The following is an 18,890-nucleotide window of genomic DNA, read 5'->3' as shown; positions in this document are numbered from 1 at the left end:
CAGAGCAGCGCACGTGCCTGGGCTCCTAAATATAGGGCCAGACAGACTGTCCAGGAACAATGTTCTGGCGGGCGAATGGTCTCTACACCCACAGACAGTCCAACTGCTGTGGAAGAAATTCGGTAGAGCGGAAGTAGACCTGTTCGCGTCTCAAGAAAACACTCACTGTCCGGAATTTTTCTCCAAGAGCAGGGACGCGCTGGCTCATGTATGGCCCCGCCTCCCGCTCTATGCTTTTCCCCCCGTCTCTCTCCTGCCTCAGGTGATAGAGCGGATCAGGGAAGAAGGATGCTCAGTATTGCTGGTAGCACCGTTCTGGGAAAACCAACCTTGGTTCCCAGTCATGATGCAGTTAGCAAGCACTGCCCCGTGGCCAGTGCCAGTGAGGAGAGACCTCCTCTCTCAGGCCCACGGCTCGATCTGGCATCCTCACCCGGAATTGTGGTCCCTTCATGTCTGGGCCATCGACGGGTACATGTTGAACTCCCTAAGGGAGTATTAAACACGATCGCGCAGGCTAGAGCTCCGTCTACGAGACGGCTCTACTCCTCGAAATGGTCAGTGTTTTCGGGCTGGTGCACAGCCTGTGGCGCGTGACTGTGGAGTGACGGAGGTGCTTTCTTTCCTACAAGAGCTGTTGGATAAGGGCAGGACCCCTTCCACGCTCAAAGTTTATGTGGCGGCTATAGCAGCGTTCTCAGGAACAACGCTTGGTCAGTCAATAGGAAGGAACGATTTAGTCATCCGCTTCCTTAGAGGGGCTAAGAGACTGAATCCTCCCAGACCTCCTTCAGTCCCCGTATGGGACCTTTCTACGGTTCTGGAAGCCATGAAAGGTGGACCATTCGAGCCTTTACAGTCAATTGATCTGAAACATCTGTCTTTCAAGACTGTGTTTCTGCTGGCTCTCGCTTCAGTGAAGCGCATAGGGGACTTACACGCGCTCTCTGTGAGCGTGACGTGCATGGAATTTGGGCCTAATGACTCAAAAGTTATACTCAAACCTAAGCACGGTTATGTTCCGAAATCCCTCAACACACCGTTTAGGGCGCAGGTTATCTCCCTGTCAGCCCTACCGGTCCCTGATGAGGAAAGAGACGCGGGCCTCCTTTGCCCAGTCAGGGCATTACAAGCTTATGTGTCTCGCTCGTCTGTTTTCAGACAGACGGAGCAGCTCTTTGTTTCGTTTAGCAGGCGTTCTAAGGGACTAGCCGCGTCGAAACAGAGCCTATCCAGATGGATAGTTGATGCTATAGCGCTGGCATACGCCTCCAAGGGCATGCAGTGCCCGTTGGGTGTCAGAGCGCACTCCACGAGAGGCATGGCCTCTTCGTGGGCCTGGTCGAGTGGGATTGCCTTGCAAGATATTTGTACGGCGGCAGGCTGGGCCTCCCCGTCTACATTTATAAGGTTCTACAACCTAGAGGTTCCCGCCCTGCAGGCCAGGCTGCTGTTGGTCTAAGTTAACCAGTATTATCTGACCTGATGCTATCAGCTCAGAATGCTGCGTCTATTGAGCACAGCTCGATGATCGACAGTGAAAAGCAGTAGCACGAGATGTGCCTGGGCAAACTGTGTAAGACCCACATTTCCCCATCAGTTCAGGCCGTACCCCGCCCTGTCTGTATGATGAAATTCGCGTCTAAGCGACGCTGCCATATGTGGAAGAGTGCGGCTTCGCCCCTCCCTCTTCCCGGACTCCCTGTGAGTTCCCTGGGTGATTGTGCACTACATGTACCCCGGGCTTTCGCCCTTGGGTCTTTGGTGTCAGATCTCAGCATGCACGGCGTTTTGCATTGGGTCCCCTAGCGTAAGATATCTTACGCAGTACGAGAGACCTCTCGTAAGAGAACGTACTTGGTTACTAACGTCACCTCGGTTCTCTCTAGAAGAGGGAACGAGTACTGCGTATCTTGCCGTGCATGCACACGCTCTGGTTGCTTCGATGATGAAAAACCAGATAATAGCTGCCTGCGAGCGGTATTTATAGGCCTAGACCACGCCCGTTTCGGCGGGACGTGACGCAGCGGGCGCGAAGCACCCTCATTGGGTCTGGCGTCACGCCAGGCCTCGCTCGATAGGCTGCTGCAGTTGCCGCAGAGCAGCCAATAGGCGCGCGAGCTGCCTCGCCTATGTCTGCATGCTGCCGCAACGCGTTTTGCATTATTACAAAATTAAGGATAATTTTTGGCTTCAATATCTCGCGGAAAAAGGATTTTCCCCTAGCGTAAGATATCTTACGCAGTACTCGTTCCCTCTTCTAGAGAGAACCGAGGTTACGTTAGTAACCGAGTACGTTTTGCCGCGTTTATTTCATCAGTTTTGCCGCGCTGAGGCGGGCTCATTTCATCAGGTGGAAAGCACTAACTGCTAATGGGGGTGTTTTCAGAGTACCCTTGTTTCACTGTAACAGTCTGTCTTCAGAACACCCCCCTTGTTTTCACCTTTTTTGGATTAGCCCAACCCAAGAGAGAGCGATAACTATAGAAGATTTGATGCTGAATATTATTTATTTAATTGTGAGAGCGTTTAATAGTCAGTCCTCTTCTAACATGTCAACAACAAAGAAATCGACAGTGTGGCAGCATTTTGTTAAAATTGATAACAGGAAAAAGGTCGAATGCAAAGTTTGCAAGCAACAGTTTTCCACAGCTCGACGACAAACATGACATATCATCTAAAAGTGGTAAGCTCACTTGTCTGCGTTAGCTTGCCCTGTCTGTTTTGAGTAGGCTATATGAACATATCAGAATTTGCATATTTCAATGTTTTAGTGTGATAACCTAACTTTTTTATTTTTTATTTGGAGCCTAATGCGCAATTGCGCTGTGCTGTTGGTTGTGTTATTTTTGAGCCTAGGATGCTTTATTTTTCAGTTATGCACTTTATTTCGTTTCTGCTCTTGATCTGGTTTGTTTAATAAATATTCTTTTTTTATTAAAGTGGACGTGCCTTTTGTGTTTATTAAGAGTAAAAGCTTTAAGTTAATAGTCTATTCGTGTCTCAGCTGCAAAGCTGAGCTCATGTTCAGCCTCGCTCGGTGCGAGGACATGCACGGTGAAATGATAGTGTCTGACAGTTATAACTTATTATTATAACATATGACAAAAATAATTGTCTAAATTATGTTGCATATTCCTCAACAGTTCTTGTGATGATATCACTAGTTGACAACATAGTACTATTTTCGGAAATCATAAGCTATGATATTGCGCAGGTGCACGTGATGCAACGCTGTCAGAGCCGACAGACTCGAGTGTCAGACTCATTTCAGTGCAAAATAATTAGGTCAAAAACGATTTAATATACTGCAAATAGCCTACTAGTTTTTTATGTTTATTTATAATTCATTTAGGTGGACAACAAGGCTACCAAGTACTGCGCACAGTGCGCATCTAATTAATTTAACTTTTTTTTGTGTTTTTTTGTGTGTCATTTTTAGTCGATTTTTGTCGATTTTTAGTCGAAAATTTCAGGACTTCAGTCGACCAAGATTTTCTTTGGTTGAGTACAGCCCTAGTTTGTAATGAGACAGTTGACGGCACCCATTGACTTCCATAGGTGCTGCCAACTGTCTGGTTACAAACATTCTTTAAAATATCTTATTATTAACAGAAGCAAGAAACTTATACAGGATTGGAATAACATGAGGGTGAGTATGAGTACGAGTAAATCATTTTTGGGTGAACTATCCCTTTAACAGGTCAGTCTCAAACTTTGTACACATTCTAAAATTGTGTAGATGCAAAATAAAATCCTGAGTGACAGCAACTCTCCCTCCTTGAAAAATAAAGAACACTTTTCCCCATTGAAATACTTGCAGTTGCAAGAGAAACTGATTTTCAGTTTCACATCTGGACTTCCAGCATTCAAAGCAAATTCTTCTTGCCGGTGTTCCCTCTTCATGTTCGCCAGACAAATAGCTTGGGGTTCAATCACCAAAACTGGCTTGTCCTCCTCATCATGTTGGTCACTGCCTGAAAAAGCAAAGATAATTTTTTTCAATTCAAAGCAAGATACCTAAAAACATGATTGCGTAACATGCAAGAATGGGAAGTGGGTTTTATTCCACATTTAAAATGGATAATGAAGCATTTTATATGAAAATATCAGAAAATATTTTTTCAGTTTAGTCAGACTGGATTTGATTAATTGAGGGGAGGGCATATAGGAATAAGAAACAGCCTATAGGTGGTAAGCAGACTTCAATTCAGAGTGTAATGAAACAAATAAACATCATGTCATAAACGTAATGAATTTAAACGGACTCAATCCCCATCAACAAATGTAATAAACATTTAAATCCACTATTTTTGCATCACAGATATGTGTTAGCATTACATTGGCTGGACACTGACAGTATACATTTACATATTTAGCATAAAAAAATAATAACAAAAACTTACCGTCAAATTCCTCGTCAGTTTCGTCAAAGAATGTGTCCTGTTCATCATCACAATTATCCTCCAGAAAATAATCCGCAATAAAACCGGTTAAATCATAATTTAGGGCAATTCCACCGAGATTAATATCAAGCAAGCTGTTTAAGCAAGCAGCTATTTTCCGTTCCTGCTCATACTTTGGTGTCGCCGGCGAAGCCATGGCCATGTCAGATGTCAAAACAACGCATTCACGTTACCATCCAGCAAATAACACGTAGTAGGCCAAAAAATGTCCTTAAAATAAATGTAATATTATTGGCAGAATACTAAGCTACAAAACAAATAAGCAGTTCTTAAAATATTGGCTATGACAAGAAAAAATCATCACAGACATCTAAACGCGGCTGACATCTCTCTTTTTTTCATTGTGTTGACCTGATTACCGGCGCTCGCGGATTGATATTAAAGTCTGTTTTTACTCTTTCTAATAGAAAAGACACAGAAAAGAAGTTCCTGAACCGAATGATATACGAATCAGCAGTGTTGTTGCGTGAAATAAACCCAGAGACGATTGAAATCAATGTTTAGGAAGCGCCACGTCCGGTTTTTTTTTTTTTCGCAAAAGTATAACGTAGTGTCAATAAAATCATTAATTTCAGTATTTATCATGTTATAAATGAAAATGTAAGTATTGCATCACAAAACCATTGGTATAATCTATCATTTACAGCAATAAACACACATGGACTATTTTTGTCATTTTTATGGCTATGACTACTTTGACGCTCGTTAACTCATAATTCAATACTGCGACTTTAGCCGGGGTTTCACAGGCGGGGTCACATATTGGTCTCATCGAGCCGGACAACTTTCTAATTTACAGTCATTAGCTCCAACCAATAGGAAGTCAGATATTTTGGTTTGAATGTGGATTTCTTTGCAAAATCAGCCTCTGAATTTTTACCCACTCCTCTTAAGTGGTTTATTTTATATATATGGATATACAAATACATGGGCTATGTATTCCCTTTTTGTGCGATTTAAAATATGTATGCAATACTTGATCATAACCATGATTAATTATTAATTATATATATTCCCTTTATTTGAGCTAATACATCTGAGATGTCATCACTCTGCTATAGAATTTCAATAGCAGCAACATTTATTACATGTGATAATATTAGATCTAGAGTATGATTATGACAATGAGTAGGTCCTGACACGTGTTGTCTAACTCCAATAATGTTAAGAATGTCTTTAAATGCCAATCCCAATGTATCTTTTTCATTATTAAAATCACCAACAATTAGGACTTTATCTGCAGCCAGTACTAACTCTGATAGAAAGTCAGCAAATTCTTTGATAAAGTCTGTATGGTGCCCTGGTGGCCTGTATACAGTAGCCAGCACAAATCTCAAACGTGATTTATCATTCACACTAGATAGTTACATTAAGCACCATCCATCCATCCATCCATCTTCTACCGCTTATCCGGGGCCGGGTCGCGGGGGCAGCAGTCTAAGCAGGGATGCCCAGACTTCCCTCTCCCTAGACACTTCCTCCAGCTCTTCCGGGGGGACACCGAGGCGTTCCCAGGCCAGCCGGGAGACATAGTCTCTCCAGCGTGTCCTAGGTCTTCCCCGGGGTCTCCTCCCGGTGGGACATGCCCGGAACACCTTCCCGGGAAGGCGTCCAGGAGGCATCCGGAAAAGATGCCCGAGCCACCTCAACTGACCCCTCTCGATGTGGAGGAGCAGCGGCTCTACTCTGAGCTCCTCCCGAGTGACCGAGCTTCTCACCCTATCTCTAAGGGATCGCCCAGCCACCCTACGGAGAAAGCTCATTTCGGCCGCTTGTATCCGGGATCTTGTCCTTTCGGTCATGACCCACAGCTCATGACCATAGGTGAGAGTAGGAACGTAGATTGACTGGTAAATCGAGAGCTTCGCCTTGCGGCTCAGCTCCTTCTTTACCACGACAGACCGGTACAGGGACCGCATTACTGCAGAAGCTGCACCGATCCGCCTGTCAATCTCCCGTTCCATCCTTCCCTCACTCGTGAACAAGACCCCAAGATACTTGAACTCCTCCACTTGAGGCAGGAACTCTCCACCAACCTGAAGCGAGCAAGCCACCCTTTTCCGACTGAGAACCATGGCCTCGGACTTGGAGGTGCTGATTTTCATCCCAGCCGCTTCACACTCGGCTGCAAACCGTCCCAGTGCATGCTGGAGGTCCTGGTCTGATGAGGCCAACACGACAACATCATCCGCAAAGAGCAGAGATGAAATCGTGTGGTCCCCAAACCCGACCCCCTCCGGCCCCTGGCTGCGCCTAGAAATTCTGTCCATAAAAATTATGAACAGAACCGGCGACAAAGGGCAGCCCTGCCGGAGTCCAACACGCACCGGGAACAAGTCTGACTTACTGCTGGCAATACGAACCAAGCTCCTGCTCCGGTCGTACAGGGACCGGATAGCCCTTAGCAAAGGGCCCCGGACCCCATACTCCCGGAGCACCCTCCACAGGCCGCCGCGAGGGACACAGTCGAATGCCTTCTCCAAATCCACAAAGCACATGTAGATTGGTTGGGCAAACTCCCATGAGCCCTCCAGCACCCTGTAGAGGGTATAGAGCTGGTCCAGTGTTCCACGACCGGGACGAAAACCACACTGTTCCTCCTGAATCCGAGGTTCTACTATCGGCCGGATTCTCCTCTCCAGTACCCTGGCATAGACTTTCCCAGGGAGGCTGAGAAGTGTGATCCCCCTATAGTTGGAGCACACCCTCCGATCCCCCTTCTTGAAAAGAGGGACCACCACCCCGGTCTGCCAGTCCAAAGGTACTGTCCCCAACCGCCACGCGATGTTGCAGAGGCGTGTCAGCCAAGACAGCCCCACAACATCCAGAGACTTGAGGTACTCAGGGCGGATCTCATCCACCCCCGGTGCCTTGCCACCGAGGAGTTTCTTGACTACCTCGGTGACTTCAGCTTGGGTGATGGACGAGTCCGCCTCCGAGCCCTCAGCCTCTGCTTCCTCAATGGAAGACGTGACGGCGGGATTGAGGAGATCCTCGAAGTATTCCTTCCACCGTCCGGTGATATCCCCAGTCGAGGTCAACAGCTGCCCACCTCCACTGTAAACAGCGTTGGTAGGGCACTGCTTCCCCCTCCTGAGGCGCCGGACGGTTTGCCAGAATCTCTTCGAGGCCGACCGATAGTCCTTCTCCATGGCCTCAACGAACTCCTCCCAGGCCCGAGTTTTTGCCTCCGCAACCACCCGGGCTGCAGTCCGCTTGGCCCGTCGGTACCCATCAGCTGCCTCAGGAGTCCCACAAGCCAGCCAGGCCCGATAGGACTCCTTCTTCAGCTTGACGGCATCCCTTACTTCCGGTGTCCACCACCGGGTTCGGGGATTGCCGCCTCGACAGGCACCGGAGACCTTACGGCCACAGCTCCGAGTGGCCGCGTTGACAATGGAGGTGGAGAACATGGTCCACTCGGACTCAATATCTCCAGACTCCCTCGGGATCTGGTCGAAGCTCTGCCGGAGGTGGGAGTTGAAGATCTCTCTGACAGGAGATTCAGCCAAACGTTCCCAACAGACCCTCACACACACGTACATTAAGCACCAACACTTCAAAATAATTATTTGAAACTGAATTATATTTGAAACTAGACTTCTTAGTAAGGCATAATTTTGTTAAATAAGAGTCTTTCTATAGCACTGAAATGTGTTGTTTTTTTAAAACAAGCTGCTGAGCTCGTTGCCGCTGCTATCAGTGGTGCGGATACAGCTGTTCTCTTGGGGCTCGCGCACTCGCTTCATAGGGGTTCAGTCTATCGCTTAACGCCATTGTTGAGACTCTCTATTCGTTCCGGGGAAAATCACGAAACAAAATTCACACAAACGTGTCTCTTTTTGATATACAACCCCTGATGAACAGATTCATTTTGTTTTCGGAAAAAAAACTATACAAGTGCAGATTTGAACCCAGAATCTGACACGCTTAGCAAAAGTTCTTCCACTAGAACATTAAAGTACACAAGTAAATTTTGCAGATCTATGCATTTATTCTCGTGAAAATTTTCGGCACTAACAATACATATTAGTAGATCTCATTAAACGACAACTTAAACCCAATGTACTATTGAAATTGATTTCTAGACATCATAATGTTACTTTTTTTTTCTCCAAAAAATTCAACTTTCAACTTCAAATTTATTTATTTCCCCCAAGGGGGCAATTAGTTATTGTACACATTACACTAATATATTGTATATAGCATTGTATTAGCAACCTTAAATTTGTAAATATGTCAAAAGAATCAATCCTTACCTTCATGTATTGAACGGTTTTCTCAAACTTTTTTTTTATGTTTTCATTTTGTGTAAGTTTCTCTTGTAAGGACTTCAGTGCTGTATTGAGCTCCTCCTGGAATTTAAAGAGAAAATCTATGACACCAGAGATTTCTGTAATATGATTTTATATGTAATACATAAGCTTAAACAAGTGTTTATCCTCATCTATAAATATGTCTTTACCTTGTATGTCCTCATCTATAAATCTGTTTTACCTTGTATGTCCTCATCTATAAATCTGTCTATAAATCTGTCTTACCTTGTATGTCCTCATCTATAAATCTGTCTTACCTTGTATGATGAAACCACTTCACCGATGGGTCTGAATTTATGATTGTCGTGTTTTCGTGAAGTAAAACACACTAAACACACAGGTTGTTTGTCCTCCAGACAGAAGAGTTTGAGTTTCTCACTGTGTAAACTGCAGATCTCCTCAGATCCTGATGAACGCCTCTCATTTCTCTTCTTCAGGAATGACTCACACAAGTTCTTTAATGCAAGATTGATTGAAGGCGCATGTCTTGACAATTTCCTGCAGACAGGACACTCCTGAGTTTTCTTGCTTCTCCAGAACTGTTGAAGACACTCTTTACAGAAACTGTGACTACATGACAGAAGAACAGGAGCAGTGAAGATTTCACGACATACAGGACAAGAAAGCTCTTCTGCAGATACATTTAGTGAAGCCATTTTCTCTGTCTGAGCTCCAGCAATCTGAACTTTACTTTCACTTTTTTGAATCAAGGTTTCAAAAATGTATTCCCAGAAGAATCACAAAGATTTGCTGTCTGTTCAGAAACAAACTTCTCAAAATCTTCATTGAACGTGCTTCTATTAATTCTTCATTGATAGCTGATTCTTTTTTGCTTTTGTCGAGAGAGAAGAGAGTCAGTATGACAAAGCAAGTCTCTTCCTGGAATGTGTTGTAAGAGGGTGGAGTTTCTGATCACCTTTGGGTGTGTTTAAACAGGTCAGACAGGAACATCAGGGTTTCTTCAGGTTAAAGGTACACAATAGCTGTGTCCCAATGTGAAGGCTGCAAACTTCAAAGGCCGTGGACTTTGAAGAATGCAGCCAAATGCATGAATCACTGTCTCAAGATCAGTAGCAGACAAAAAAAGTTTTCATTTTTGCAATAGTCCTTAACTGAAAGAAAATGTAAATGCAACAAAAATAAAGAAAACAAAATAGGCCCCAAAATGGAGCCCTGAGGAACCCCACAGTCAATATGAACTACAGAGGAAGAAAAATCCCCAATCCACACTGAAAAAGACCTTTCCTTCAAATAAGAGGAAACACATTTTAAAAACCTCCAGCAACCGGAGCTTCTAACTCCGACTCTGACTTTAAGTCAGGTCAAGTCAAGTTTATTTGTATAGCGCTTTTCACAATACAGATTGTATCAAAGCAGCTTCACAGTATTAAATTAAAATAATACAACAAAGTTTGTTTCAAGAGGAATTTATTGATTGATAAAATTAAATTAAATATCCCCAAAATATCCCCAACTGAGCAAGCCAAAGGCAACAGTGGCAAGGAACCGAAAAACTCCATCAAGTGACCTAATGGTGTCCTAAAACTCCATCAGGTGACCTAATGGAGAAAAAAAACCTTGGGAGAACCCAGGCTCAGTCGGGGGCCAGTTCTCCTCTGGCATTTATGAGCTAGAGGCCGGATTGTAGTTTGAACTGTAGGATTATATGAATGCCTGGCTGAAGAGATGCGACTTTAATCTAGTTTAAAACTGGGAGAGCGAGTCTGAGCAACGAACAGTATCAGGAAGACTATTCCAGAGTTTTGGAGCCAAATGTGAAAATGCTCTTCCTCCTTTAGTGGTTCTGGATATCCTAGGTATGACCAAAAGCCTTGAATTTAGTGATCTTAAAGAGCGCGATGGATTATAGGGCGATAGAAGATCCATTAAATAGACTGGAGCTAAGCCGTTTAGGGCTTTATAAGTCAGTAGCAATATCTTATAATTAATACGGAGCTTTATAGGTAACCAATGCAGTGATGATAAAATCGGTGTTATATGATCATATTTTCTTGATCTCGTAAGAACTCTAGCGGCGGCATTTTGGACTAACTGTAGCTTGTTTATTGAGGATGCAGGACAACCAGCTAATAAAGCATTACAGTAATCCAGTCTCGAGGTCATGAATGCATGAACTAACTTTTCTGCATCAGAAACTGATAGCATATTACGTAGCTTAGCAATGTTTCTAAGGTGGAAAAAGGCTGTTTTTGTAACATATGAAATATGATTTTCAAAAGACAGGTTGCAATCGAGTATAACACCCAGGTCTTTTACTGTAGAGGATAAAGTAACAGGACATCCTATGATGTTAAAGTTGTATTGTGCAAGGTTTTGTGGGCGGTTTTTTGAACCGATAAGTATTACCTCTGTCTTGTCTGGATTTAATAAAAGAAAATTACGCGTCATCCAATCTTTTATATCTTTAACACACTATGTCAATTTGGAAAATTCAGCGTTTTCATCCGGCCGTGATGAAATATATATTTGAGTGTCATCAGCATAACAATGGAAACTAATTCCATGTTTCCTTATAATATTTCCAAGTGGCATCATATATATGGAAAATAACAGAGGGCCTAATACAGATCCCTGCGGCACTCCATAGTTTACTGGAGTTATGATCGATTTTTCTCCATTTAAATAGACAAAATGGTAGCGGTCAGATAGGTATGATTTGAACCAGCTTAATGCTTGTCCTTGAACACCAGTATAATTTTGTAGTCGGTCTAAGAGTAATGTGTGATCTATAGTATCGAACGCAGCACTAAGATCAAGTAAAACTAGTATTGAGATACAGCCTTGGTCAGAAGCTAAAAGTAAATCATTTGTGATTTTAACGAGCGCAGTTTCAGTGCTATGATGCGGTCTGAATCCAGACTGAAACTTTTCATAGATATCATTTTGTTGCAAGAAAGAGCCCAGTTGAGCGGACACCACTTTTTCTAATATTTTAGACATAAATGGAAGATTTGAAATGGGTCTATAATTTGCTAGATTATTATGATCTAATTGTGGTTTCTTAATGAGAGGTTTTATAACTGCCAGTTTAAATGTTCTTGGAACATGACCTAAAGATAAAGACGAGTTAATAATATTGAGGAGAGGCTCTTCCACTACAGGTAACACTTCTTTCAGTAGTTTAGTTGGTATAGGATCTAATAAACATGTTGTTGTTTTAGATGAAGTGATAAGTTTATTTAACTCTTTTTGTTCTATAGTTGTAAAGCACTGTAATTGTTCTTGCGGGGTGATAATTGAAGCTGAATTATAAGGCGCGATTGAAGATTGAACGTTTACAATTGTGTTTCTGATGCTTTCTATTTTCTCAGTGAAGAAGTTCATGAAATCATTACTACTGAACTGTAACAGGATATTTTGTTCGGGTGACGTCTGTTTATTTGTTAGTCTAGCCACGGTGTTAAATAAAAACCTTGGATTGTTTTGGTTGTTTTCTATTAGTTTGCGGAGGTGCTCAGCCCTGGCCGCTTTTAGGGCCTTTTTATAACGTGACATACTGTCTTTCCACGCGATTCTAAAGACCTCTAAATTAGTTTGTTTCCATTTATGCTCTAAAATACGGGTTTCTCTCTTTTAAACATGCGTAGTATTGTTGTACCATGGTGCTTTATTTTTCTCTCTGACCTTTTTTAATTTAATAGGTGTAACCACATCCAATGTTCTAGAGAGAATGGTGCTCATAGTGCTAGTTAGTTCTTCTAGTTCATCTGTTTGTTTGGGTTCAGGCAGCAGCTGAGACAGATTAGATAAGCAATTTGAGAAATTATCTATGGTGGATGGGAGGATTGTTCTGCCTGGTTGATAACGCGACGCCGCATGACATATTACAGCAGTATGTAATATGCAAGTTACCATGTAGAGATCAGTGACTTCATCACTTTGTGGAATGATATCTATATCGGTTGGATCGGTTCCATGTGATATAATTAAATCGAGTGTATGATTAAGACGATGTGTTGGTCCGGTGACGTTTTACTTGACCCCAAATGAATTTAATAAATCTGTAATCACAGCTCCTAACGCATCATTTGGATTATCTACGTGTATGTTAAAATCTCCAACAATTAATGCTTTATCGACATTGACTAATAGGTCTGAGAGAAAATCTGCAAACTCTTTTAGGAAATCAGCGTAAGGCCCTGGCGGTCTATATACGGTAGCCAAGGCTAGAGATAATAGGGATGTTTTTCTAACATCTAAGAGCGTAACATTTAGTACAAGTACTTCAAATGAAATAAACTTATAACCCGTTTTCTGAGTAACATTTAGAATATCTCTATAAATGGTTGCAACACCTCCGCCACGACCAATCAGACGGGGTTCATGCTTATAACAGTATCCAGGAGGAGTAGACTCATTAATACCGAAATAATCATTTGGTTTAAGCCAGGTTTCAGTAAGGCAAAGTACAGCGAAGCTATTATCTGTGACTATTTCATTTACAATAACTGCCTTAGGTGTGAGTGATCTAATGTTTAGAAGACCTAGCTTTAGAAATAGTTTTTGTTTACTAATAGCAACATTTTCTGTTTTAATAACAATTAGATTTTTCCTAGATCCTGCAGTAGATTTATTATTTGATCTCACTAAACGAGGAATAGACACAGTTTCTATGCAATGTTCTACACTAGTATTTATATCAGTTAAATTGGTGCAGCAGAGACTATGATTTGGACTTTTGGTTACTAGTCAAAGGGTATTTAACATTTTGGAGATGTTATCTGACAGAAGATCCGCTCCGAATCTGCTTGGGTGTAAGCCATCAGCACGGAAAAGCCTAGGACGCTCCCAAAACAGATTCCAATTATTTACAAAGAGCAGTTTCTGCTCATTGCACCATGACATTAACCATTCATTTAGCGCAAATAATCTGCTGAACTTTTCATGCCCTAATCGGTACGTGGGAAGCGGTCCTGACACAATGATCATTGTTTCAGGCGATGTGCTGCGTACCGTATCGATTAGATTCCTGAAGTCTTTCTTCAGAATCTCCGTCTGGCGCAGCCTGATGTCGTTCACTCCCGCGTGCAGGACCACAGTTCCGACGCGCTCGTCACCGTTCAGGATCTCGGGAACGCGAGCAGCGATTTCAGAAACACGAGCACCAGGAAAGCAGTGACTGTGCACCTTACTTTTACCTAACGTAGCGTGTACGTGCCGAACGATAGAATCGCCGATGATCACAGCATCGCGTTCTGTTTCGCATAGAGGGGAGAAGCGGTTTTGTGTGGATAACTCGAAAACCGGGAGGGTCGGAGAAAGTCTTGGTCTAAACCTGACTCGCGTCTTCTGCTGCGGAACCACCCATGCTTCGTGGTGGCGTGTTGGAGCCGGAGTGAACGAGACCATGGCTGATTGCGACCGATGCTGAGGAACGCACGGAGTAGACGCGGTCGGAGTCAGCGGGTTAGTAACGTTAAACACTGATTTGTGTGCATCGGCGCGTGATGTTTCAAGAGCCAAACACCGGTCTCTCAGCTCGGCCTGTCTCAATAAAAGGTCGTGGATCTGTTTCTCAACAGCTTCCAGCTCAGACTGCAGTGCGTGCAGCTCAAATGTGTCCTCACCTGCACCAAAAGGTAGACTACTTACATCTGATATATTCGCCATTTTAACCGATGGACAGTGAGTTAGCAACGAAGCTACCAGTGATGCTATCAATATTAATACTAATTTATGACTGAAGTCTTGGATATAATCCGTTTATTTTTTTTATTTTATTTTTAGTGGTAGGGGTGTAGAGTAGACGCACGATAGGCGAAAAAAAAAACAATTTTGTTTGTAAGTGAGTGTGGAGAAGACGCGTTCAGCCGTGATCCACGGATGTACCTTTAAGAGTATGCAGCGTTGGATCACTAATAGGCTTGAGACGCGTCTGCTCAACAGTCCGCGTTGTAACTATGAGGTTTGAGCAGTAGTGCTTCTCAGTGAGGAAAAGTAGAAAATGTTCGTTGTAAGCAAGTTTAAAGAGAAAAATCAAGAATTATAAATCAAATCGATAGAGCTCCAAAAACAACAACGCATTCAGACGCGACGCATGATAATAACAGGACAAGACATTACTCACCGTGTTTGTTGAGTGTTTCTTACTCACCTGAGCTTTTATGAACTCAAAGGCGCGAGCAAGCAAGAGAAAATAAATAAATAAAATAGCTGAGCGCACGGGTGGCGCGTTAACAGGCTAGCGAATTACTAGCGTGTTGTGCTAGTAGTAACGGAAGCTAGCGATGTCAGGTTAATCTGAGATGTTGGGTAAGCTGTATTTAGTAGTAGTATAAACAACTAGAAATTGTAGTAAATGATGGTTCAAAACAAGGAAATACGAGGCTAAGACGGAGCTTACAGCACCGAAGCAAACACACTCACAGCAGGCAGCGAGGCAGACAGGAGCAATCGAAGACTCTTTTACATAAAGACTCTGACTTTACCAATCAGTGATTGGCTCTTTTACTTAGAAGGCGGGACTTATTCCACCATATTGCAGGTAACACTTTCTCCCATTCATGAGTGCATCATCTTTGTATATCTAGAGTCTTTAGAAAAATTCATTTTTTTTTGATGATGATGATCAAAATGATTCAAACCAAACGTGTTGGGTTTCTGTGGAATCTTGTCTTAAATAGGGCATTAAACAGTCTTAAACAGTAAAGGTGACCAGGAGTATATTACATAAATATAATTATAATATTGATGCCATTTAAAGTAAAACTGACCTATTCTGCTTTACATTTAACAGTTTGAACATTATGATAGAAGCGTATGTCTATTTTAACTTTAAAAACAAAATACAATCATTGTTAAATGTCACACGTGTGGCTCTGCTGGAGCACAACAGATTTCTGTACAATATATAAATATATTCGTACCGTTTTGAAGCCTGTGTCAACACTCTTGCAGACCTTTTTAGTCACACGCAGGATGGCCAGTCTTGTGATGTCCTGATGACTTTTAGAGTTTGGCATTTGTAGAATATGAAAGGTCTGAGCACCAATCAGAAGACTCAACAGAAGAAATGTGCTCCTCATTCTCAGATGATTACGAATATGAAAAACGATTCACAATATTACGGATCTTCTGAAAAACAACAGATGCTGGACGGGGTTTTTAAACCAAAAAAAATAAATAAAAATGTAATCCATTAATTTATATTTACACTGTTGGTGCTCCTTACACATTGGAAAAAGTTGTAGATAAAACAAAGATTTCATAACATTTTACAAGAAAATACTATTTTAATCTGTCTACTTTAAAAAAAAAAGTGTTTTATTCAATGTTATTTGCAGTTTCATTGTAATTATTTGTGAAAAATACGAGCAATTTCTGATTTAAAGCTGTTTCTACTTCAAAAAAAAAAAAAAACAGTGCAGGAAAATGTGAAAATGAAAATAATATTTCAAGCGTATTTATATTTACCTCAACAAAGCATTCTCAACTCTTCCTCACACAGCAAAATCCCCAGTGTTAAATTAACACTGCTTTGTGTTTATATGGGAACCAGCAGCAGAGTGTTAAAGTAACCCTGAAGCAGTGCTAGAGTTAATGAGATAATTAAGTGATTAATTGAGTGATGATTGTTTGATTATTGAAGACACCTGATAATAACAAACAAAATCACTGAAGAAAAGAGAGGAGAAAAAAAAAAGAAAAGAAAAAAAAATATGCCAAATTGCTGAGTAGGCCTAATAGAAGAATTCTAATATCACCAGTAAATAAGAAGCAGAAGGAGATGATTCTGAAAATTAAAAGCCTTGGGGGTGGAAAGATTAAAGTGAACATACCAGGAATGGCAGCAAAATTAAGAGGAGTGATTACACATGTACCGCTGGAAATGTCCATAGAGGATGTGAAGAATGAGATAAAAGGTAGAAAAGTACTAGAAGCTAAAAGTATCCAAATGAACAACAGTGGTGTTAAAACTGATAGCTTGTCTGTGCTAATTGTTTTTGAAAAGATGATGCCTTCTGAAGTCCAAATGGGATTGATTAATTAAAAAATTTGTTAATATATTCCACAACCGCTAAGGTGCTTCAAATGTCAGAGAATGGGACTTACAGCACAACAATGCAAATGGAGACAAAGGTGTGCGAAATGCGGAGGAGAACCCGACTATGGAAAGTATAAAAAGGATGCTAAGCTAAAATGCTGCACTTGTGGAGGTGAGCATATGCTGGATGTGTAGTTCAGAAACAAGCTAAAGACGTACAGAGGTACAAGGTCGTGAATACGGTGACATGCAGAGGCATTAAAGGGTATTGGCAGTTACGAAATCAAACAAAATAGAATAATAGAAATAGAGAATCAGAAAAATCTGAATGACAATGCAAGGTATTCAGTACCCCAGAGTTCAGACATAAGGACATCGCAGCCAGAAAGGCCAGCAACCCCAAAGCAACAATGCAATCACAAGTGTAAAGTTGAGGAGAACACATTGATTGTAGAAAAGAAGAGCTTTATAGCTTTTATATGTAAAGTTGTTAATGTTGCTACACGACAAGAAAGAAAAAGCGATAAGATTAAGAGGGGGTCTCAGAGTGTTATTTAATATTATGGTATTCCATCTCTTGCAATGGAATGCTAGAAGCTTGATTGCAAATGGGCAAGAATTTAAAAAGTTTGTTGCAGATTCTGTGGTCAAACCTGATATTGTTTGTGTTCAAGAAACCTGGCTTCGGCCTCACCTTTTTTTAAAATTTATTTGGGTATGAGTCTGTCAGGTTTGATAGAAGTGGAAACCAAGGAGGAAGCTGTGCAACATTTGTAAGGGATGGGATATCATTCAGAAGAATAATGACTTCAGTAGAAATAGAATGTGTGATTATTTAAGTATACAAATCAGATGGGAACTTGTAATAATCAACTTGTATAACCCTTGTAAATCATTAAGCCTAGAAATCTTAGACGAAATAATTGTGAGACAAAGAAACAGGAAAGAAATTTGGTGTGGAGACTTCAATGTACATAATACTCTTTGGGGAAGTAAGTGCACTGATAATGATGGAGAAGTAGCGGACAAATGTATGGATATTGGGAAGCTAGTTTGTCTAAATAATGGAAATGGTACAATAATTGACATACGCTCCAACACAATGTCTTGTATTGACCTTACCGTAGTTTCTAATAAACTGGCAAATTCTTGTGAGTGGAAAATTATAGACAGCACAAGTATTGGGAGTGAACACTTTCCAATAATATGCTCTATAAATGTTGAAATACATTTCCAAGAAAGGCCTAGGCATAAAAAGTGGGACTTAGAAAAAGCTGACTGGAAAAAAATGAAAGAAATATGTTGTGAATCAGCAGAGGTCAATTACAATGGAGGGAGATATTGAGGAATGTGCATTTGAAGTTTCAAAGTTAATATTAAATGCAGCTTTGAGTAGCGTACCACTCAAGACAATTGGAGGAAAAAAGAAAATGGTCCCATGGTGGAACGATAAATGTACAGAAGCTGTAAAAGAGTAGTTAAGGATAGGAAATGAAATGCGTGGAGGAATTATTGTTGTACTATAGGGAGAGAATAGGTGAGATATGGTCAATGCTGAAGATAATGAGTGGGAATAAAGTATATGTTAAAATACCAGTATAAGAGGATGAAGGAATAATGGCAATAACAGATAAGGAAAAGGCAAATGTGTTAGGAAAGAAATTTTCCAGTGTGCATAGTGGTGACCATTTACATGATCAGACAAAATAAAGAAAAGATTCTAAAAGAAAATAGGGATGTGTTTAATTAAAAAAAAAAGATTATATAAAAAGCACCATAGATGCAGAAATTAATATGAATGAACTAATGATAGTATTAAATGGAATTAGAAATACTGCTACAGGAGAAGATCAATTGAGTCAGTGGCGGAACTAGAGTTTTATCCATGGGGTGGCCACTGCTTCTTTCGAGGGTACACAGTACACACACACACACACAGTGGAAAAGCTTGTGGAAGGAATTGGGTCACTCTGTTTGTGTCTATAAGTGTTGAACATCCAAAATATTTGCAGAAAACAAAGCTGAAGCACCAAGGAGAAAAGATACCGCATGTGTCTGTTATGAACTGCTGCATTTATTTACAAAAAAACTCACATAAAAAAA

At 41.5% G+C, this 18,890-nt stretch overlaps 1 protein-coding gene across 1 annotated transcript in view; it reads right to left on the bottom strand.

Moving 5' to 3' along the window:
* Window positions 1-9,616, bottom strand: part of LOC309477725 (nuclear factor 7, brain-like) — a 36,554-nt gene extending 26,938 nt beyond the window's left edge. The window contains exons 1-2 of the mRNA XM_082141120.1: window positions 9,040-9,616; window positions 8,726-8,821 (exon numbers count right to left, since the gene is read on the bottom strand). Of these exons, the coding sequence (XP_081997246.1) occupies window positions 8,726-8,821; window positions 9,040-9,438 (495 nt within the window). The 5' untranslated portion in view covers window positions 9,439-9,616. The remainder of the gene's footprint in view (window positions 1-8,725; window positions 8,822-9,039) is intronic.
* Between the last annotated feature and the right edge of the window lie 9,274 nt (window positions 9,617-18,890).

This window comes from Leuciscus leuciscus, assembly GCF_965113295.1.
Source record: "Leuciscus leuciscus genome assembly, chromosome: 1".
Lineage (NCBI taxonomy): Eukaryota > Metazoa > Chordata > Actinopteri > Cypriniformes > Leuciscidae > Leuciscus > Leuciscus leuciscus.
The sequence above is the reverse complement of the archived record's forward strand: the minus strand, read 5'-3'. Positions and strand labels throughout refer to the sequence as shown.